The sequence below is a fragment of the Caretta caretta genome, chromosome 20 (genome assembly GCF_965140235.1).
Source record: "Caretta caretta isolate rCarCar2 chromosome 20, rCarCar1.hap1, whole genome shotgun sequence".
NCBI lineage: Eukaryota > Metazoa > Chordata > Testudines > Cheloniidae > Caretta > Caretta caretta.
The window spans coordinates 13706626-13731218 of record NC_134225.1 but is presented as its reverse complement, the minus strand read 5'-3'; the positions used below and the strand labels follow the sequence as shown (position 1 = coordinate 13731218).

The window sequence follows — 24593 nt, the reverse complement described above, 5'->3', positions numbered from 1 at the left end:
AGTGCAGTGACCTTTAATGACAAACTACCCCCTCCCCCCCATGTCTAGCACATTTGTGAAACCCGTGAAATGCTCAAGTTCCTGAAAGTTACCTTTGTCATAACCAAAAATCACAGCATACCAACTGGCGTATTTTGTTAGTCATGCTCTAGCCCCCGGAATCAGGGACTATCTACCTAATGCCAGTGAGTCATTTCAATCCTCAGCCTATGGTAAAAAGTTTCCCACTCCTCTTGGGTTAGCTGTAGACATCAGCTCTGTGCTGCTTATCTAGGTATTTATACTACACTAAGTGTCTAGCACAACATGGCACTCATCCATGAATGGGACTCTAAAGGAACAACTGCAATTTTAAACGAATATTCTATATGTTGAAATCACCCATGAAGACCCATAATCCCTGCTAGCCCCAATTTTTCCAGGTGCTACAAAATTCCCAAATGTAGACCTAAAATTTCCAAAGTCAGTTCACTCATTCTGGTTGTCTTCCATTTTTGGGTGCCCAGTCTGACTTTCAAAGCCAAGCACCCACAACTCTGGTGAACATCCATGGGAACTGCGGGTAATTGGGATCCCTCTTAAAGAAAGAGTTAGGCCCAAGGTTTCTCAAGTTTGGATACCCAACATTTGAAAGTAGCCAGAACAAGTGCATGGTTTAGAACACCCATACCCCTGTTCTATACACACACACAAAACAGAATCAGCCTCAAAGGGGTGCCCGTGTACAAACTCCCCTGCCATTAGCTTCAGTCACTCAGGGAAGCTTCGAGGACAGAAGACTCTTCTGGTGTGCAATGAAGGTTACCAAATCCTAGCTCTCGTGAACCAAAGATTTCCAAGGTCAAGGACCCCTGGCAGGGAAGATCCTGCTGCCAGCCCCCTCTTTAAAATCAACCATCCCAGGAGACAAAATACGCTTTTCTCCCACGAGGACAAACCAGTTGGGGTTAACTGGTCCCCATGAGATCCCTGGGACACAGAAAAGCACCAAGAAGAGCTGCAATACTCACGAGGCAGACAGAGTGGGTCTCTGTTCTAGCAAAGAGCAGTAACTCTGACTTTGGAGGCGACCGCACAGCTAAGAGAACAAGCATGTTTGTCCCCGGGCAAATACATGAGCAGCAGACACATGGCAAGGTTAAAAGAGTTCCTAGAGATTTGCCCTTGGTGGCACCCACTTGAAAGGCTGGAGTTGGCAGAGCTGTAGTTCTTTGGCAACCCTTTTGTCTGTATCCTTATGTCTGTTTGCACAAGTGGAATAATTGCTGCAAACTCCATCCTGCACTTTTGCTTCAGGTTCCAGGGGTTGGGTTACAAATGCAACAGAGACAACTGCACCCTGCCCAGAAATGCATTTAATCAGTGCCCCGAACTGCATTCCTGCCAGGAAGAATTAGGACCAGCTTGTTCAGCCAGACCTTTGAACTAAGATAGAAAGAGGAAAAAGTCCAGAGGGGCAGTTTGTGCCTGGTTTCTTTTTTCTATATCCTGGTTTTGTCTGCAGCAGTCTCATTACATTTGTTTTAAAAAATGAACAGTTTATGCAGACGTTTCCCCATTCACAGACATACCGTGCCTGGGTGAAATTCTCTGGTCTGTGTTATGCAGAAGGTCATTATGGTCCCTTCTGGCCTTGAAACCGATGAACCTACTTCACGGTTCTGTCATTTTTTTAGCGTGCATAAAAGCAGAGCACTATTTTTTTCTTAGTAATCGTTTACATAGTGCCACAGTTATACAAGACCCTTTACAATGGCAGACATGCCAACTCGCGAATTAATCACGAGAGATGGGCTTTCTACGTACAAGTATTAAGCCTGACTCATGATTGCGGGACAGAACTCTCCAATGTCAAAGATTTTTTTCCCCCCAACCACAGATGGGGAAAAAAAAAAAAATCCTGACATTGGAGACTTCTGTCCCGCGATCATGAGTCAGGCTTAATAATTTTACTTAAGATCATGGTCAGCCAGCCCCAAGGCAGAGAGCGGCAGCCCTTCCTTGCCAGGCCTCTATGATGATGGGCTCCCACGGTCAGCAGATATGTGACTTGAGAGCACCTTAAAGGCTCAGAAACTGGAGGAGAAATAAAGGGAACTCACTTTTCATTAAAAATCCTCATGATTGTTAAGCCAATCTCATGATTGGGGGGGTCTGACTCATGATGTGTCAATGGTGAGGGTTGGTAACACTGCAAATGTGCCAGAGTTAGACTCCCTACTACACAGAAGTTACAATGCGCAGGTGTGAGCCAGGGCTAAGGGATGTGTGCGGGGGGGGGGGGGGGGGGAAGGAAGGATAGTCTCTGTAGATGGAATCCTTTAAGAACAAATGGACCTTTAGAAGTTTCAGAAGGGGAGGAAAAACACTTGGGGAGCATTACTGAAGAGCACCCAGCAAAGTTGAACTTGAGCTAGCCAACATTTTCCAGAAATTGCAAAAAACTTTCAAAGTTATGGGAATTGTTATGGGTGAGGGAGAGGAAGTAAGCCATCAGTAAAGAAGCTTGGGTACTGTATGGGGCATAGGATGGGGTGTAAAATATGGGTGGAAGCAGGAACAGCATTGGACAGAACCTTGAGGGGAGGACCAGGAGCATGAATTTGATGTGGAAGGGGAGAGGAAGCCAGTTACAGGATTTGGCACATGGGTGTCAAAGACAGGGTGGAAGGAAAGTGATCTTGGCAATTACCTTTCGGACAGATGGGAGTGGGGAGAGGAGAGATGTAGGAAAGGAGATTAAAAATAATTGGGGTAAGTGATAAGGTAGGTACAGATCAAGATAGGGCCATAAGGATGGAGGAAAAGAATGGATTTTAGAGAGGGGGGAACGAAACTTCAGATCTTGAAAAAGGACAAGCCATGGAGACACAAGCTGACAAACTTGGATGACTGGTGATATTGTCAACAGTAAGGGATAGCGAAAGAGAGGAAAGGGTTGGGTGAAGAGATTAGAGATAAATTCTGCACTTGGTTATGCTGGTGTCAATCCAGAATAACTCCACTGACTTCAGGAAAGTCACTCCAGATTTATTCTGTGTACGACAAATTTAGCTCAGTTTAAGAAATACTGAGCAGCCACTGCTTAACAAAAGGCCACCTGATGCCTACCAATGTCACTAGTAAACTGCCCAACTGTGACTTGAGACACCAATTGGCCAAAGGTTATTTAGTGTCTGTTAGTACTATCGGCTAAGTACACATTTCAGTACTTCTGTACGGACAAATACATCGCCTCATAAATATGTAGGAATTAAAGGTACTCCCAGGCCCTGCTGGTTTCAAACATTCATAACTTCAGAACTATGGTGCAGATGCACCTCATGTTTGCCTTGAGTTTTAGGATTTACACATGTGCCAACAAAGCCAGCTTTCAAGTCAGGAAAACAGTTCAGAAGAACACGTGCCCTTCACTATGCTCTCTTGTAGGTGCAGTGCAGTCTTCTAAGGGCACTTCAAGGGCAGAGCCCAGCCACCTCAGGAAAAATTGCAAAGCCTCTTTGGCGAAGTTTTGCTACTACTGCCAGAATGACATTCACAGTGGCTGCCACTGTCACTACCCTCCTTCCAAAATTAAGAATCTACCTTCCTATGCAAAAGTCTCTCTAACCCCACAATGGAAAAGGAGCCAGAAACGCCATGAAGTCCACTAGAAATTCCGCCATTTGTTTTATGTGGAAGGCACTCACGTGCTACCATGAAGGGCAGCAGTACAATCTATTCTGTTACACACAATCCCTGGGCTCCTTCATCCAGTATGTGGCAACTCTTGCACTCCTCTCCCATGAGCACTCAGCTGGCAGGTAGCTATATAGCACAGAGCCGGTTTGGACTCCCTGCATGAAGTACCTTGCCCCTGGCCACTGATGCATCCTTTAGCAGCTGCTTGACTGCTGTTTCTCCATTAAGAGGCAGGTGCAGGACCCAGTAGGGGTGGAGGGAGAACAAGCTTCTCATGTGGGCCAGGGAAGGCAGGTCAGGGTGGGACTGGCTCTGCCCTGGAGTCTTGAACTAGTTGTTTTTACCCCCCGCCCCAGATTTCACTATAACTACTTCCTTCACACCCAGCATAGCCAGTACTGGTGATGTAAACCACCTCAGGACAGGACCTTAAGTGTTAAATTCAACAGGTCTAAAATGCAGAGGAAAAAGGTAGTGTTTCAGGATAAGTCAACACACACACACACCCCAATAAAGTGAGCTAATCTTGTCTGCAGTGTTTGGCAAATTGTTGCACTGGAGGTTAACATGCTGCCACGGAAAACAGGAAAGTGGTGGGGTTTAGGGCTATATAAAAGGGCAGGAAGCAAGCACCTATGGAAGCTGTTTTATAGTGATGAGCTTTTACTTTGGGTGGAATGGCCCTGGGAAACTTGAGTCATAAATATCCAGTTAAAAAAATTCAATACATTGTTTAAAAAAAAAATCATTGAAACGTTTGTAAACTAGGATCAAAGCAGAACATACTGGGGGCATTGGGAGGCACGAGTAAGAGGAAAGGTACAAAAAACTACCATGGTTAACACTATGTTTTGGAAAAAGGGAGCTTTAAAAAGGGAAGAGAAGAAGCAAGTCAAGAAAGCAAGTCCTTAAGTTGAAGATACAAATGTTAAAGTCTTAATAAGGGCCCATGGAGACTGCTTAAGAATAACCGAGCAGGTGTAGGCACAGTGTTTGTACTGCTTTAACTGTATTAGTTTAGAAAACAGATATAGCTAACAGATCAATCCCCTAGAGCGGATGCAGTTAAACCAGTATAAAAAGGTGTGTATACAGCCTATCTGCCAGAATTTATATCTTAATACCAGTATAACTGAGACCACACTAGGGGGTTGTGCAGCTTTAATTATAATCGGTGTTTAAAAAAAAAAACAAAACAAACCACACACACAACACACCCCACACATCACCCTCCTGACCAAAATAGTTTAATCTGTACCAAAAAAAGGCCAAGCCACAATACCAGAGTCTCAGAAGGTGTGCATACCCTCTGAACAAAAAGGGAAGCACTCATGGATAAAAAACTAAGGGAGAAGGAAAACTGGCCATTTATTCCCTTCTCTCTGTCACCATGACAAAATTCTTGATATGTATCATCCAGACTGCATGTGCCTGACTAGCTGATGACGCTAAACATGTGCATGGAAGTGAGCACCTGAAAGGAGAGTTACTCATTTAGCTACAGTAATTGAGGAAATGTTGTTCTAGTTAGCCAAGCTGCACTGTAACCCAACTGGAAAACAAGCAGCAAGGCTGTGGTATGCAAAAACATCTAGTCCAGTAATTCCTGTGACTATCTGGCTCCTATAGCAATAGAAATTAAGGTTTTTAAAACCCCAGCTCAAATTGTAGTTATGAAATTGACCATCCCACCTTTGTTTACTTTAATTCTACAATGCATCTAATTCTACCACCACCTGCTACGACTATCTTCTAATTACAATGCTAAATGCTTAAGTAAGTTTTGCCCTAATTAGTCACATAGTAGCTATTAGCTTATTTAATTCCACCAGCTCTTAGTCATTATACAGTTTGTTCCAAACAGGAGAAGTTCCCATGCAAATCCTCTAGTTTGTCAATACAGAAATATTCTGTAAGATAGATACAACTGCTTCATTGCAGATAATTGCTGGGTGAGGGGATAATTGGCATATAGAAGTCCCTATTGTCTGGAACCCTCCAAGTTTACTCAGAGCTGCCCCTACAGCTCCCAAAGGGAAATTTGCCCTTAATAAAAGGGGCAGTAAAACGCTTATGCACCACTTAAATCCCTTTTAAGACCTAGGCCCTACGTGAATGACAAGGAGGAGAGTTTGCTCCCTGGTGGAACCTTCTAACGGGTGTTCTCCAGTTATAGAAGGGGCTTATTATATGTGTGCGCCTATGTGTAGAGGTAGGAATAGGCATTGAAAGGTGAGGGGGAAAAAGAAAAAAAAGAAGCCAACATTAACAGGAGAGAAACAACATGAGTGAAAGGAAATGTACCAATGCAAGGGAAACTTAGGGGGCCTGATTCTCATTTACACCATTTTGGCAATGCAACAGGCCTCAAAATGGGTCTAAATATAGGTTATGCCTACTGTAAAGCCCCTTGACACTGCCAGAGCTATGCAAAGAGAATCTGGGCAGCAAGTTTTTAAAAAGTTTTATACAGAGTTCAATATCCATGTGAATGTTATATTATGTGACAAAAAGTATTGCATAGATATTTCCACTAGAGAAAAAAGTCTCAGGGGTGCCATATGGCAACATTTTTTTTTTTTAAACTGCAGCTATTGTGTAGGTTTAGAAAGTGGCAGGTAAGTCTTGGTGTAGGGTGTGAGAGGCATTTATTTGCTTTACAGTTCTCTCAGTTGTACAACTCCCTATTGCTCATATAATACAAGGTCCCTTCCACATGTATATAGGCTGTTTTGTGTTAGCCAGTAGCATTTTACTGCATAGAACACCTACTGCATGGGGATGGAGGCATAGCTGGACTTTTCAGCAATTTTATTAGTCATAGCCTCCTGCATCAGCGCAAAGGTTTAGATTAGTGTACCTGTCAGACAAGTTCTCTCAAATGTACAGGACGTCCAATTTTGCAGAGATGTTGATTATTTCTAACCAGGAGCCAAAAAGCAGAGTTGCCGCCCCTTTCCTCAATCTTCCTAACTAGTCAGAGTTCATTATTTTAAAAATGAAGGCTGGTTTCTAATTAATTTTCACTCTCAAAAACATCACTTACCTAAAAAATCCTTTGCAGCCTTCACATGTCATGGCATTGAAATGAAAGCCAGTAGCTTTGTCTCCACAGACACCACAGATACGGGGAACGTTCCTATCAAATTCATTGGCTGGATCAGGAAGAGGTGTACTTGCTGCCAGCACCTCCATCTCTGAGACTGAGAAAAAGCAAGAAGGTTAGAGATCTTTTCATTACAGAGACTTGTTAAGCAAATTGAAGATGGAGGCACTAGGTTTCTGCTGACTCACTGGCAAAAGTACTTGTGTTACCTCTGTATAGTACAAGGAACATATACACAGGAATGTGATGGAATCACAAAAATGTACACATGCAAATTATGCTCATCTACCCAGCAATTGCATTGCTGATCTCAACTCCACCCACCCTCCCAATTTGACCACATGCACCTTGAAGCAGTCTTTTTTTTATTAAGATCTAGGGAATGTATATACATGGCTATAGCCCAATCTGAAGTCAGGATCTTCTGTCCCTACCCTTATATGATCCTTTCAGAAAGAGTTGTGCATTAAGATTTCATCATTTACACCAACTGGAAAACATGCACCTCACCAGAAACAAGCAAAATTTCCCTTCTGCAGAAAAAGGAAGTGACCCAAGTACATCCGTGCCACCTTTACGAGGAGATGAGTAAAATTGCAAACACGAGTCAAACACTGTCAGTCAAGTGAGCACGGGTTTTTTTATGTCTTGGTTCTTAAATAATGGTTTTTTTTCTTTGTATGTTTGGTTGGTAGTTTGTTTTAAAAGAGGGAAGAGGAAAGGGTTGGTGTGTCACAAAAAGAAATTTAGACATTGCACATACTATAGTATGTTGTCTGTGGCAGCGAACACTAGAATTAAGTGTATATGTAGATGCCTATTATAACCTCATTATTACAATACAACAGCATGCTCATAACTATGTCTAAAGTTCTTCACTGAAAACTGAAGATCCTTTTTTTGAACTTTGATCACTCAAAAATGCCCTAAAGTTTGAACTTCCCATGGTGTCCAGGCCTTGCTGGATAACAGTCTTTGGGCTAATATGGAGGGGAAAAAAAAACAAAAACAAAGAACTATATGCAACTGCACATTTTGCTTGACACACACAGTACCTATCTGCAAAGTTTGGACTTTTTACTAGAAAGCACCAATTAATTAAAATCACTGCTGGTCAGTTCATAGAATATCAGGGTTGGAAGGAACCTCAGGAGGTCATCTAGTCCAACCCCCTGCTCAAAGCAGGACCAATCCCCAACTAAATCATCCCAGCCAGGGCTTTGTCAAGCCTGACCTTAAAAATATCTAAGGAAGGAGATTCCACCACCTAGTTACATAGATTCCACATCTAGTTACATAGATGTGGTTTCGAGCTGCTTTTTGATTGCGGAGTTCATCTCTTTGCATACTTTCAAACTGTGGAACCAGTCAGTGAAATCAGTAGAAAGACCAACATTTTAGTCTTCTGTCTCTCCTATCCCGACCCAACATCCAAGCTTAAAAACAAAGGAAGATTATATGGCAGCAAGTTACTGAACTAAGAATCAGAATATGCAAGTGTTATTGTTATTCTGCAAATGTTAATTTCCACATTGCATCAGATTTTCAGACGTGCTCAGCACCCAAAAGCTCCCATTGTTTTCCAGGGAAGCAAACAGCATTTGGCTGGGAGGTGAGAATTTATCAGACTCTGATTACTTATTCAGGTACCTAATGTGGGAGCTGAGCTGGCTCATAGAGTTTTGAGATTACATTTTCAGAGGCACTGTGGATAAAGGCGATTGGGTTCCATTCCTAGTTCTGCCAATGACTCACTGTGCAATTTCAAGAAAGTCTCAGCACCTCTGTGCCTCAGTTTCCCCATCTGTAAAGTGGTATTAGCTCTCTCAGAGGGATTGAGTGTCTTAATTTAAAATTAAATTTACAAACTTAAGATCCCCAAATAGAAGCAGAAAGTATTTTTGTTAATTATGCTATTGAAATGTGTAACTTAACAGATGACATGTGCAATACAGGCATGTTACTGTAGGATCTCTAACTTGCATGTTCTGTCTTTTCAGTGTTGAAAATACTATTCCTAGCATCAGATTAAGTAAATTTAGTATTTAAATATATTAGTCAAATTCTGTAAAAGTATGCCTTAGACAGGACTGGAACATGCGACAGTAACACACTTGTGCTCTATTTAATACGGACTCTCTCTGTCAATAGCATTGAATGTAACTTACTCCTCTGTTAAGGTTTCCTCAGTAACTCATGTTAATTTAGCAGCCATGAGGGAATCGTAATGTTTGATTCTCAGTTGAAGGCAGCTTTATCTGGCTCTGGCGGCATCAAGGGGCCTTAAAGAACAGTGTAGAGCTGCCTTGATATACATGAGAACCAGGGCCAAAATCTTTGGTTTATAACTAACATTCAAACTACTTAAATAGAGAGTCTGTATTCAATAGAAGACAAGTGTCTATTAATCTACATGCCTACTTGTAGTAATCTAATCAGGCTCATTAGCTACCCACCACTTCCATGAGGAATAATATTGTACCTTTCAAGTGATCAGAATATCTATTCCACTTTTTGAAAGCCTTTTTCAGTGAGTACTGGAATTGTCCTGTATAATGCTCTCTTCGGGCAGCGATTAATCAACAACCAAGGCCCCAGATTCAATAATCACATGAGCAATAAAAAGGCATTCAGTACAGTATTATTGGCCTTTGCTTTTTTCTTTCTTTCTTTTTTTTTTTTAAACTCAGCAGTTTGTAAATTTCGATTTAAATGCACTTTAAAAGAAGTGAACAAATGTTTCCAGCTAATATAGAAAGGTAATCCACAAAGTGATTGGAAAATTGCTCTGTACAGGCTGTTTGAAAATCAATGCACAGAAAAGCAAGCTCTTGAGTAAGATTTTCAAAAGTGCCTGAGGGCCAGATTTCTAAAAAGATATTTAGGCAGATCGTGGGATTTTCAGAAGTATGCCTAACACCCATTGGGTGTTACCTTTAAACATATAGCCCAAGTGATTTAGGAGCCTCAATCTTATTTTCAAAAGTGACAGAGACACTCAAGAACCTAGAGTCCCACTGAAATTCTGAGAGTCTTTTTAGACTAAGAGCTTGTCTATACTTGACGTGCTACAGATGCATTGCTGTAGCGCTTCAGTGAGGATATTACCTAGGGGTTCTGTCTGTGTAGGTATTCCATCTCATAGATTCATAGATTTTAAGGCCAGAAGGGACCATGGTGATCATCTAGTCTGACCTCCTGCACATCACAGGCCACAGAACCTAGCCCACCCGCTCCTGTAATAGACCTCTAACCTCTGGCTGAGTTACTATCACCCCCAATACAGATACCACTAAGTCAACAGATGACTTCTTCTGTCAATTTAGCTACTGCTGGTGGATTAACTACTGAGGTGGATTAACTACACAGACGGGAGAACCCCTTCTGTTGCTGTAGCAAGTATCTACACTGAATTGCTGCAGCTGTGCCACTATAACATTTTAAGTGTAGACATATCTTATGTCACTTTTGAAAATTGGATTTGCGTGCCCAAGCAGTTTAGGCACTCTTGAAAGTTTTACCCCTTAACACAGTGGATGTTTTTCAGAGTAAACACACACATAAAGAAAGTGCATTCCAGGGCTAGGATTTGCAAAGGTGCCTTGGATCAGTTGAGTTTTAACTGATTTGAGGTGCCTAACTCCCTTGAAATTCATTGGGACCCAAGTGCTGAACTCCCTTATAGTCTTACAGAAACCCCAGCCAAAAATTACAGAATTCACTCCCAGCTATTTTAGAAACTCACAAAGATCTCCCTCTTTCCTGACATACTGCAGGAGTAAGCAATAGGCATCACATTACAGACAGATATTCCTTCTGTAAGAAGAAAAACAAACAAACAAACACACACGACTTTACCGGCATCCAGAACATGCGTTGCACCATCCTGGTATACTCCCCAACAGTTCTGAAGCTGTGACATGGAACCACCTGTGGTCAAAAATGTTTGACAATGTAATTTCTCAGAACATTAAATGATTGTCAAGCAAGTCAAATGGATAATCTCAGATTCTGCTTGAATTCTGGGAATTTACTCCTGCCTTTAACTCTGATCTATTGACGTAAGCAATATTCATTACCTGGGTGTGGTGTTCTCAAAATAACCCACTCCACCCAAAAAGATTCTTGCAGCACCAAATGCCATGTTCAGCTTCCCATGGCACAGAGGTTCTCATAACCCTACCTCCTGTAGATACTTTAAGAGATATTGCTAACAGGAGGGCATACTGCCCTCCAGATGCCCAGACCAAGCACGTTGCTAGAAGAATTAGAGCAATGCTAAGGGAGAATCCATGCAGTGCTCAAAAGACACAGGAAGAAGAACAAAGGATGAGAATGACACACAGCTAGTTTCTTTAATCTTGATTACATTTTTCTATAAACGCAAGTTTCACAATTCAGTTCGTCAAGTGCTTAACACTGAGGCACGGGCAGGCTTCTGTGGGATGGAGTTAAGTGGTGCTGAATGGCTTTTCCCAGCTTTGGCCTTGATTCAACAAAGACTATGCACATGAAGTCAGTGGGATCATTTAAATGCTGAAAGTTAAGGCGCCTGTTTAACTACCTTGTGGAAGGGTGCCTTATTTCTTTATCTGGCTGCCCTATTGGCAGGATTACAGGACAACAGTGGATTAATATGTGCATGCTCAGATCCCAGAAATAAATGAATGTGTTACTTTTTTGCTTTGGTGCAACCACATTGGACCTGTAGACTAATCGATGCACCTGCTCTGCTTCCTTCACCACACCTGAAGAACTCTATATAGTTCAAAAGCTTGTACCTTCCACCAACAAAAGTTGGTCCCAAAAATATATATATATATATTTTTTACCTCGTCTACCACACTAACTTCTCTTTCCCCATTTTCTGCAGTGATTCACCAGCGTCAGTTTCCTGTTTTGAAGGCTGAGATTTTAAGCCTTGTCACTATTTGTGCAGCTGCTAGATCAAAAAGGCCAAATGAAAAGTTATAGAATACTTTTATTAAACTGAAGTTACTTTGACTTAATACTTTCCATTAATCCTTTTCTCAGAAAGCGTAGAATAGAATTTTGCTAAGAGAGTTTTTTTTTTTAGTCAAAAATTTAGACAAAATTTATATTATTTCAGTTAAAAATTCCATCTATAAAGATCTGCTTCCCATGTACCAACATATAGAGAATTGAAGATAATAACCCAAAATATTTTGGGATAGGTTTGACACACTCTACTAGAGGTGTCTCTCTACCAATCCTAACATTTGGTGTCAATTACTGCACCTCTCTTATACAGCACCCCCCAAACCTAAAATTTTAGGGTATTTTTGAAAGAGGCAAAAGGAGTTAGGTGCCCAAATTCCATAGGAAATACCATCTCAGGTCAATAAAGATATACTAGACCATTATGAAAGTGAAAACCATGCAAGTGTACAAGAATGAAAAATCAAGTTTATAAGAGGTTACACATTTAAAAGTTAGAGGAAAAAGGTATTGCTAGGACATTAGTCCATCAAACCACTACCCTGTCCTCCTGGAAGTCTCCCCTCAAAATTAATCTCTACCATATGGTTAACTCAACGAATAATGGCTGCGTAGATGGTCAATGGAGACTTTTTATATCTATGCCTATACCTTATTTTAAAAAGCAAGACAATCTCTAACCCATCTAACTATGCACACAGCTAGCCTATATAAATGGATGTTCCTATTACTGTTACATTCATCCTCCCTTCCCTGTTCCTCTTTTTATTTTTTTTAAATCCACTTGCTGTTTTTTATCTTTAATTCAGATTGTAATCCCTCTAGGGTATGGTCTGTCTCTTGTGTTTCTATTGCACATACACAGCATAATGGGGCCCGGTCACAAATAGAGTCTGGACTTATTCTATTACAAACCAGTTTTTAAAATGACCATTTCCCCCTCCATATCCAACAACAGCTTCTGCTCTGCTGTGAAACACGCTGTACCTTGACAGCTTTCAAAGAACCCTCGGGCACAGGGCTAGCCTGGGCAGAGATTAGGCAAATTCACGATACGGATTTACAAGACTATTTTGTATCCCAAAAATTTAAAGAAGAATTAAATTTGGGACAACCCTGGAAAAATACAGTTACATGAGCTCCCTTGTTTTTCAAATTGTTTATGAACTTTGCATAATAGGATTACATCTAACGACAATCAGTGCATACAGAAACGTGATTTATATTCAGTAATCTGTGTTTAAACTTGACAAAAATAGACTTTTTTTCTAGTCATACTATTTCTTTGCCTGCAGCTCTGCTACCCTGTGAGGTGATCCTGCCAGATCTCAAATGTTAAGCAGGACTGGGTTGGGGTAGCATGTAGATAGGACACAGATTCTGCAGACAATGGTGTTGGCAATTCCACAGGGGGCACTCTCCCCTCAGATGGTAACAGCACTTCATCAGGGATGCTGATGTGTTTTAAACAATACCAAACTGGAGGTCCTGGCTACTTACTGTCATTAAAGGTCCCCTGACTTTTTTGGGGGGGAGGGGTGGGAAGAGGAGGGGACAGGGGGAAACCAAGACTCTGGATGTTAGCCTTGGTATCATGGCAACACTTCAGCTCTCTGACACAGGTTTTCCAAATGATTAGTTTTAGAGAGTTAGAATCCCAAACCTAATGGAGGAACATCCCAGCTGGAATCAAAACTAGCGTTTGCTCTGCTTTAATGCTTGCCCTAATCTAGGCTGTGGATTTCTCAAATAGCTGCCAAGGTTCAAGATGCAGATTTGCCAGCCTTTGTGCTCGTTTGCCTGATCAGCAGGGACATTACATAAATGAAAAGGAGTACTTGTGGCACCTTAGAGACTAACCAATTTATTTGAGCATGAGCTTTCGTGAGCTACAGCTCACTTCATCAGATGTATACCGTGGAAACTGCAGCAGACTTTATATACACACAGAGAATATGAAACAATACCTCCTCCCACCCCACTGTCCTGCTGGTAATAGCTTATCTAAAGTGATCATCAAGTGGGCCATTTCCAGCACAAATCCAGACAGCCCCGCAACCTGAAGCAAATACTCACCAACAACCACATACCACACAACAGAACCACTAACCCAGGAACTTATCCTTGCAACAAAGCCCGTTGCCAATTGTGCCCACATATCTATTCAGGGGACACCATCACAGGGCCTAATAACATCAGCCACACTATCAGAGGCTCGTTCACCTGCACATCCACCAATGTGATATATGCCATCATGTGCCAGCAATGCCCCTCTGCCATGTACATTGGTCAAACTGGACAGTCTCTACGTAAAAGAATAAATGGACACAAATCAGATGTCAAGAATTATAACATTCATAAACCAGTCGGAGAACACTTCAATCTCTCTGGTCACGCAATCACCGACATGAAGGTCGCTATCTTAAAACAAAAAAACTTCAAATCCAGACTCCAGCGAGAAACTGCTGAATTGGAATTCATTTGCAAATTGGATACTATTAATTTAGGCTTAAATAGAGACTGGGAGTGGCTAAGTCATTATGCAAGGTAGCCTGTTTCCTCTTGTTTTTTCCTACCCCCCCCCCCCCCAGATGTTCTGGTTTAACTTGGATTTAAATTTGGAGAGTGGTCAGTTTAGATGAGCTATTACCAGCAGGAGAGTGAGTTTGTGTGTGTATGGGGGTGGGGGGGAGGTGAGAAAACCTGGATCTATGCAGGAAATAGCCCGACTTAATTATGTAAAGAGTTGTCACTTTGGATGGGCTAGCACCAGCAGGAGAGTGAATTTGTGTGGGGGGGTGGAGGGTGAGAAAACCTGGATTTGTGCTGGAAATGGCCCACCTGATGATCACTTTAGATAAGCTATTACCAGCAGGACAGTGGGGTGGGAGGAGGTATTGTTTCATATTCTCTGTGTGTATATAAAGTCTGCTGCAGTTTCCACGGTATACATCTGATGAAGTGAGCTGTAGCTCACGAAAGCTCATGCTCAAATAAATTGGTTAGTCTCTAAGGTGCCACAAGTACTCCTTTTCTTTTTGCGAATACAGACTAACACGGCTGTTCCTCTGAAACATTACATAAATGGTAACCCACAGGTTTCATTAACCAGGTTACTCAGACACCAAAAGAAGCATCCACCCAACCTCAATCTTCCTGCCATCCTCCCTCCCTCCCTGCCAAGCAACAGCTTCCTTTTCTCCCCCAGCTCTACACAAAACATCCATCAGAATTAGTCATCGCTATGCACTAGTGCCCTAGCTATTCTGATGGAACTAGGTTGCCCCAGCACCTCTATATGTTACCCAAATGCTAGGGATGTGGATAGGACATTACAATGCACTCAAAATTTTTCCAAAATGAAGGTGGCTTCCCTAGCTGAGTGGGACATTGTCTCTTAGGGAAACAGGAGTGCAATGTTAGAACGAAGTGTTGTGCACCCCTTAAAACAATATTGGATGAAGAGGTAGAAAGCATGCTTTGTTGCTATCTACATAAGGCCAGATAAACATTTATAAACATCCGGCACCCTCAAGTGTTAAGTTACCGGAAGGAAGAATACAGCCATCTCTAATCACTCTGGTACCTGGGCACCAAGGTCTAATTGGCAGATACCTTCAAAAATGGGAAGGAGCACAGTGCTATCCTCTCTTCTCCTCTGCTGGGAGAAAGGGCTGAATGGGAAGGGTGGAAAAGAGAAGGGCCACTGTCTCTTCCCCACATGGGGTCCCAGCAAACTTCTACTTCCTCTGCAGGTATATTCAGTGCCTAGATGGTCCAGTCAATGCTAACCTTGAGTCACTGAACTCTGCTCTGATAAGACTCTGGCCAGTGCAACCGCACCAAGCAGAGAAGAGCACTCCAGCTATCAGCTCTCTAGTTCCTGCTCTGCCTGTGAAATTTAGACAGAAAAGAAGAGCACGTTGGTCAGGGCTACATTTCCCTGCTCACTACTAGTGAGGTGGCATTACTGAGTCTTGTAATTACACTGTATATGCTTTATCCCTGTAGCTTGCTCTTCCTGCTATTAGCTTACTTAACTTTTAATGAAAAGCAAAGGTAGTTTGTCATTAAAATTACACAATTAATTATTCTGCTCTCCTGATGAACATCAGATGTAATCACCATGGGAATTACTAGGCCGTTTAGCACAATTTCATGTTGGAATTCCTGGAATTTGTTACTCAATACTATAATGAAACTGACAGATCTGCAGAAGTTTCCACCCCCCCAACCCCCCGCCATTAAAGGTGGCTGATTCGTCAAGCTGACGTTTATTCTTCAACTCTTGAAACAGCCCAAGTTGTTTGTCTTAAAACTGATGTCCTTGGTCACGCACCTCCGATTTGGAAAAAAGGTCAAACTAGTTTCACATCTGTATGTAGGAGTTGACCTATTTTTTTGCCCTGGTGGAGTCTACGTAGAGGCTTTAAAAAAAAAAAAATCTGCGCTATACCAAGGGTAAAGTTCAGTAAGTCCTATTCCAATAGAGCAAACTGTAGTCAAGTCTTTGAAAAGTTAGGAAATTTTAAGGTTAGGATGACAACCTTCCACTGTAAGGTTGACTAAGAATGAAAAAACAAAACTACCATAGCCACACAAAGCTGGTTAAGATAATTAACCATTAGAACACTGCATTGGGACACTACCCAACAGAATACGCAGAGGAAGCAAATATAGTAAGGAAGCCACTATGGTTAAACATTAAATACATGGGGGGAAATCATCTGCATAGCATGGATGATACTGCACATTCTTTTAAACACTAATATACTATATTCAATTTCTCAAACAGAAGCACTAGGGGTCACCAAATGAAATTAATAGGCTGCAGGTTTAAAACAAACACAAGGAAGTATTTCTTCACACAACACACAGTCAACCTGTGGAACTCCTTGCCAGAGGATGTTGTGAAGGCCAAGACCATGACAGGATTCAAAAAAGAACTAGATAAATTCATGAAGGATAGGTCCATCAATGGCTATTAGCCAGGATGGGCAGGAATGGTGTCCCTAGCCTCTGTTTGCTAGAAGCTGGGAATGAGCACCAGGGAGAATGGATCACTTGATAATTACTTGTTCTGTTCATTCCCTCTGGGGCACCTGGCACTGGCCAATGCTGGAAGACAGGATACTGGGCTAGATGGACCTTTGGTCTGACCCAGTAGGGCCGTTCTTATGTTATTCTTATTTCTGGCTGTCTGATCCTTCTTACGTAGGAGTGACTGAAGGCATGTTGGACATGCAAAAAAACCCTTCCACTAATGATGAATGTGATCAGGTCTGCCAGAACTATTTTAGAGTTGATCCCTCTGCAGGATGGTTAAAAGCCACACTCTACTTATAGGTTTCAGAGGAACAGCCGTGTTAGTCTGTATTCGCAAAAAGAAAAGGAGTACTTGTGGCACCTTAGAGACTAACCAATTTATTTGAGCATGAGCTTTCGTGAGCTACAGCTCACTGCATCACCGGGTGATATTAAAGGTAGGATTCACTAAACCCCAGATATGGACCTGCAAAATTTGGAACAAAGCATCTACGAGGACCCTACCCTTCTCCAAAAGGAGAGAGAGAGAGAGAGAGAGATGTTAGGGAACTAGCTTAGGACTTGGAGATCAAGGGCCTCTGCAAAGCTACCTCATTATCCACTTTCAGATCCCGCCTCAAAACCTTTCCTTTGCCATGATGCCTACAAAAACTTTAATGGTTAGGGCTGCTGGTGTGAAGAGAACACCAACTATCATGATGACCAATATTATCCACTAGTACCTCAGGAGGTTGTTAAAAAGAAGCTACTAAAGTAAGACATTTTTATATTAGCAGGTCCAGATAACTTGCATCCAAAAATTTTAAAAGTTGGCTGAGGAGCTCATTGGACCATTAATGCTGATTTTCAGTAAGTCCTGAAGCACTGGGGAAGTTCCAGAAGACAGTTTTTAAAAAGTAATGATGTAAATGTGATCACAGGGAGGACAAAGAGGGGTCCCTCAGGATTAGGTCAGAGATGCACTCCCCAACTTCAACCTTAACTCCACCTTAAATGTTTCTGTCCAAGAATAGATTCTGTATTTCCAAGGGTGAGTGACAGAAGGCAAAGTGCTGGCTGGTAAACCACATGTTTACTAGTCTGTTCGGAAGTTCGTGTGTGGGGGTGGCAGAGGGACACAGGGACTGGGCCAGATTTAACTGCTGTGGCTCAGTAAGCCTAAGTGAGTAACAAACAAGGAGAACAATTCTTGTGGGGAGTTCTAGTGTGTAGATAGGTCTATGTAAGCACAAAGTGGAGTGGATTTTCCTTTCTGAAGGAGGAAGTGCAAAGGTTCAGATAAAGCTGCAGAAAGGGAAGTGGAATTAAATCACAAAGGCATCATCAGGAGGGCATCACTGAGACAGATGTGAATGATGCAGGACGTCAGAAAAAAACAAAACAACAGTGGCATTATTGAAAAGAAACATGCACAGACCCATTAATCTTAAGAGTCCAGCTAAGTGTGGATCAGGCTTAGGGTTAGAAGATTAGAGTGAGAAGATGCAGAGACGTGAAGCATGGGTAAACAAAATCAAAGGGCAGATGTTGCCTCGTCTTTCCAGTGGCTCTAAGTGAATATAACCATGTTTCTCAATCTGTGAGGCAAGAGAAATGGCTTTCTGCATCCTGACTTCCAAAACAAGAACTAGACATAAAAGGAAAAAAGGATAACATGGAGAATGCTATGGAATTTCTCCTTATTATAGGCTAATACACAACCTTTAGATACATGGGAAGAGAAACAAAGGCTGTGCTGGTTTAATGCCGAAGATCTTGGGAAATCCTTCCAGCACTGAAATACATTATCAATAAAAGGATCACCAACAGTAGAGGCCAACCAATGGACATACAGAGGGCCAGGGTCAGCTCTACAATTTTTGCCGCCCCAAGCAGTGAAAAAAAACTGCTGCTGCGGATGGCAAAAGGGAGAAGCTGCTGCCGATTTGCCGCCGCAGCCGGTGGGACAGAGGGGCGGCTGCCGAATTGCCGCAGCCGCGGAAACACTGCCGCCCCTTTCTAACCGCCGCCCCAAGCTGGTGCCTGGAGCCGGCCCTGCAGAGGGCAATGGAATAGTGCTAGGAGCATCTAATCCAGACATTCAGCACTGATATCTGTTTAAGCAGATGGGTACTAACCCCTTAGGTTCAAAATTGACAGGGCTTGGTAGGCAGGCTGGCTTTAAACTTGGGGGGAAATGGGTAGTTGACGAATTCTCATTTCACTAAAAGTCTGGAATCAATTTAAATAAATTGTAAGATGGACAGAGTCTGATCTGGCATTGTCCTGTGTCATGGACAGTCATTTATACCAGGGAAAAGCATATGCAATATGGATATGAAATGCTATGAAACCACGATAAAAACAATTATGGTTTCATAGCATTTTATATCCTCTCTGCACTGGTGTAGGAGACTACCAAAAGTCTAGGGCAAAGGATAATCAGGCCCACAGTCTTCCCCAAAGAAAGGATTAAAAGGATACTCAATCTCTCACCCCATGTTATATTCAGCCTAAATTTAGTGAGACCAATTCAGTTACAAAATAGTCTCCCATGGAAAGCAGTAGAAATTTCCATCTCTTGGGTCATTTACACCTAGACTGGAGAAGTGTATAAAGGAACAATACTGCATTGACAGGATTAACTGGATTGATCTACTTGAGTCTTGTATTTCTAGCTACTTGTGATTAGAATGGATTCCCTTGGGTTCTGCAGTAGGCACCATTTTCCTGATGTCAAACATTTTTCTTCATGCAACAATCACTGAACTTTCTAACCGTTAAAAATCTTTATATTTCTTCCAGGCTCTAGCACTTAACTATAGTGTGTATATTGGCTTCTCAAGAGGTTACAATTTCTATGGCTATACCCCATGCTTAGCTCTCTAGAACTGCAAGACAGACAAGCATGAGTAAGTCTTGGCAGAATGAAGGAGATGTCTTCACTGGATGATCGTTCTTTCTAAAGAATCTTAGTCACTCTAATTCATTGCCTGCATAGCAATTGCTGTATCACTATCACAGTATAGGACTGCCTTGTTCAGTAATTGATTAAACTGGTTCACTAGTTAGGATATTAAGTAAACAAGCAGCTATAAATGTTATGGCTTAAGCAAAAACCAAGAGCCAGGAATTCATGCTAGTAAAGGCCAATGATCAAACCGCAACCTATTAACAAAGTTGCAATGGAATGAGTACATCATTCATCTCAACATCAGATTTCCTGTCATTGATTGGTTTGCAGTAATTTATTAAATTTCACAGATGCATTTACCTCAATACTTCCCACCCCGTGTAAATTTTTATATCCATTGGAATATGCATTTACATGTGGTCAAGTCTCATTTGGATGCTATGTACAGTAATGTCTCAGAGCCTAGAGAGCAGAGTCAAGTATGTGAAAGTGTCTAGAGTACGCAGTCAGACTAATAATCCAGGATATATTATAACTAATGGTAGTAGCGGTGAGATTACAGAGTGGCCAGAGGCCTACGGTAGTGTCAGGGCCCCACTGGGCTAAGCACTGTATAAATATAGCAAGAGAGAGAATCCCCGGCCTAAAGAGCTTGCAATCTAATTTGACAAAACAAAGGTAGAAGGGGGCACAGAGGTGAAGTGACTGACTTGAGGTCACACAGCAGGTCAGTAGTAATGTGACTAGAACCCAGGTCTTTGCCACCCGTCCTATGCCCTATTAACTGAACTATGCTGCCCCTCTCGAGCCTGAAGGCTGCAAGGAGAATTAAGCCTTGAGTGAGTTATACCCAAGGGGAACCCCCCCAGTGTAAAAACAAAAGCAGGAGTTAGGACAAGAGCAAAACCTAGAAGTTGAGTTTATACTGAAATCTAGGTTATGTAACACCAACAGAGGGCTTTTCAACAAGAGGGTCATATGTGAAAGGTCATACGTGGAGCCACAGTGTTAATGAATTTACAATACTGAGGTTTCGCTGTTTCATGACCTCCTTCAGTTGGTCTAGAGATCAGGAAAACAACTCTGATTGCTGTAGTTGATAAAATACACAGTTACAACTAGATCATTCAAAAACTCATCATTAAAGAGACTTATTCATGTAAAGTAAGTGGTCATGTATTCTATTGACCTCCTGAGGTCCCTTCCAACCCTGATAGTCTATGATTCTATTAGCTTTATGGTTCACACATTTGTTTCACAACACTGACATGTGAAAAATGCAATGATCCTCCCTGCATCAACATAGGAAACTTTGGCATGGTACTTGAAATTCAAGAGGCTTTTTCAGTACAAAACTAGCTATCCATAATGTCTAGTTATGACAGGTGTGCAGCCCCCTCTCTGGAAAGAAAAAAATACAATTAAGTTGTTTCCTCCTGCAGCTTCAGGGAGTCCTATTATTCAGCTGCCTTTCATGAGAGTTACTGAACAGATGTCGGATGGCCTCCTTATATACAAAACATTGATACTGTATTCATAATAGACCGCATGGTACCCAACATGAAGCTATTTAATGTGGAAGCCTGGATAAGCTGGCTGGGGACAAGAGATACAGTGTAAAATTTTTCCAAGAACTTAAGTCACTTAAGGGTCGGAGTTCTAAAGGTAGTGAGATGCATCTCACTACCTTTTAAACTCTGACCCTTAGGCCCGTAGTCTTCTAAAATCCCTCTGACTTTCAACTAGCACCTCCACTTCTGTATGAAACGAACAAAAAAATTACACAGCAATATGGAGGTGAGGCATACAGTCTTATTTCCTGGGCATGGAAACAGCCACATTATAGTAATTGCTTTTAGATAGTTTTTCAGGTATGCCCATATGCTGCATCTAGGATTCAAACACTACAGCAGATGTACGCACTTCCTTAAGCATCTGCTTCCCTATACAGAATCTCTCTTAGAACTGCAACAGGGGGCTAACGGGGGAGCGGTTATTTTCCATGCTGTTCAAGTAGGTCTTGCTTCTACACATAGGCCACATGTGGCAGCTGGCTGTGCATGCAACATTGGAGCAGTGACTCTGGGATGCAGGTTGGCAGCTAGTTACTCCCCTCAGCCAATGCAGAACTGTTCCCTCCATTAATTTTATTGGAGCTTCCAGAGACCCTGATCAGGCTCAGGGGATCCCTTGTGCTAGATATTGAACAAATAGGAAGGCTCAGTTCCTGCTCCAGAAGGATGACAATCCTGAAGTGTTTCCAGTACAGTTTTGCAAGGCAAAGGACAGAGTCACTAGGCTACAACATTCACAGGAGGATTCTCAGATGTGCTAGACTTAGGCTTTGAGTAAGCTCAGTGCTGTCTGGCAATGGAAAAATAATTTCCTTTGCATCCGACAGTTGAAAAGAAAAGAACGAAAGAAAGTAAGCATTTTGGTTTAGAGGTCAAAAGATACAACATACTTCCTAATATAAAAAAGGAACAGTTACCTCGTTACCTCTCAGGAACTGGAGTGCATCATAGCCTTTAGAGAGGCCATACGAAGATTTTACAGTGGAACAAGCCCATCAATACACTAAATTTGATTATGGACTTCGACAAAGCCAGAAAGCTGTTAGCTAATACAGTTAGCTATTGAAAGCCATATCCTGGTATTAAAGCTTAAAAAAAAAAAAGGAAAACTTGGTCAAGCGAAGCGAGGTCTTATACTGAACTCAGTGGCATTTCTAACTTTTGAGTGCCACATCCAAACAATTCCAAACTTTTAAGGAATCTTCTAGGTATCAAGGGACAGAATCGTACTGATTTTGGTGGAAAAAATAAATCAGAAAACTGGACGGGGGACTGTAGAGGCCCTGTCCAGAAGCTGGGAATGGGTGACAGGGGATGGATCACCTGATGATTACCTGTTCTGTTCATTGCCTCTGGGGCACCTGGTATTGGCCACTGTCGGAAGACAGGATACTGGGCTAGATTAGGGTTACCAATTTTGGTTGAACATATTCCTGGAGGCTTCATCACATGACAATCTTTAATTCCTGGAGAGTTGGCAATCCTAGGCTTGATAGACCGATGGTCTGACCCAGTATGGCTGTTCTTATGTAGCGGAAGAATGGGGTGGGGTGGGGGCACATAGGGCCCCTGCCATGGTAGGGAAGAGGGAAGGGGAGACAGAGCCCTTGGCATTTGTCAGAGGGAACACAGGTTACTGCAAGTCACACACAAACAGCTTGGGGGGAAGGGGGGTGCCATAAATATAAAGGGAAGGGTAAACACCTTTAAAATCCCTCCTGGCCAGAGGAAAAGCCCTTTCACCTGTAAAGGGTTAAGAAGCTAGGATAACCTCGCTGGCACCTGACCAAAATGACCAATGAGGAGACAAGATACTTTCAAAGCTGGAGTGGGCGGAGAAACAAAGGGTCTGGGTCTGTCTGTGTGATGCTTTTGCCAGGGACAGAACAGGACTGGAGTCTTAGAACTTAGTAAGTAATCTAGCTAGATATGCGTTAGATTATGATTTCTTTAAATGGCTGAGAAAATAAGCTGTGCTGAATAGAATGGATATTCCTGTCTGTGTGTCTTTTTGTAACTTGAGGTTTTTCCTAGAGGTATTCTCTATGTTTTGAATCTAATTACCCTGTAAGGTATTTACCATCCTGATTTTACAGAGATGATTCTTTTTACTTTTTCTTCCATTAAAATTCTTCTTGTAAGAAACTGAATGCTTTTTTCATTGTTCTTAAGATCCAAGGGTTTGGGTTTGTGGTCACCTATGCAAATTGGTGAGAATTATCATCAAACCTTCCCCAGGAAGGGGGGTGCAAGGTTTTGGTGAGGATTTTGGGGGGAAAGGCATTTCCAAACGACTCTTTCCCAATAATAAACCCGGTTAGACATTTGGTGGTGGCAGTGAAAGTCCAAGGGCAAAAGGTAAAATAGTTTGTACCTTGGGGAAGTTTTAACCTAAGCTGGTAAAAGTAAGTTTAGGAGGTTTTCATGCAGGTCCCCACATCTGTACCCTAGAGTTCAGAGTGGGGAAGGAACCTTGACGGGGGAAAGGAAGGGAGGAGGGAACTGGAGGCATGCAAGGAACACCCCTGATGTGTGCCACGTGCTCGGTCTACAGAAGCAACATCGTTTTTTCCTTCTAGTTAGAGATAGCAAAGTGTTTCTGGCCTCATTACTCCCCATATTCCTCCTCATTGGCTAACACCCCAAAACAGAAATATACTAGGTGGCCCCACCGAGTTTAGATGTTTTCTCTCACCACCCTGTGCCATCACAGACTAGAAGTTATGGGAAAATATGTGAAGCCCCATCAGACACAAACTGTACTAACCAGATATATGAAATAGGAGGAATCCTCAAACTGAGCTCCAGGAGAGAGGCCATCCCATGGAGTGGGAAGGATGGAAGTAGAAAAAAGATGCCAACTGTGTGGATGGGAAGGGGTTGAGACAGAAAGGATGGCTGCAGAGACCAGCATCCCAGGATATGAAGGGCATGAGACTGAGAAGAGCAGTTGATGGGTGTTTAAAGTAGAGAGGCAAAGCATATAAACTTGGTAAAGTTTGCTTATTGTTTTAGAGTCACCACAGTATCCAAGTATCTTTATTAGAACTCACGTGACATGGATTAGGTAAACAAACATTTCACATCTAAAAGTTCCAAAATCCCAAATGCTGTTCCTTTAAAGGAGTGGAAAGAAGCCAGGTATACAGGCTTTCCAATTAGTGCTTGGGCATAATGACAAGGTCCTGCTGGAAGACAGGTACTCTGATTCCTGACCAGCACTAACTAAACCTTTTTATCCTGAAGTCACCTAAAAAGCAAGATGCAGAATTCTATTTGAATTTGCAAGTTGGAGACAGTTTCCCTTTGAAACTAGATTTGCATTGTGAGTTAT

At 42.1% G+C, this 24593-nt stretch overlaps 1 protein-coding gene across 4 annotated transcripts in view; it reads right to left on the bottom strand.

The window, feature by feature from the left end:
• Positions 1-24593, bottom strand: part of VDR (vitamin D receptor) — a 128395-nt gene that overhangs the window by 57790 nt on the left and 46012 nt on the right. For 2 of the 4 annotated variants that reach the window (XM_075121454.1, XM_075121453.1), the window contains 2 exons: positions 10636-10717; positions 6728-6884 (listed from right to left, as the gene is read on the bottom strand). In XM_075121454.1, the coding sequence (XP_074977555.1) occupies positions 6728-6884; positions 10636-10672 (194 nt within the window). In that variant the 5' untranslated portion in view covers positions 10673-10717. The remainder of the gene's footprint in view (positions 1-6727; positions 6885-10635; positions 10718-24593) is intronic. The other 2 variants (XM_048831816.2, XM_048831815.2) reach the window with 1 other exon arrangement.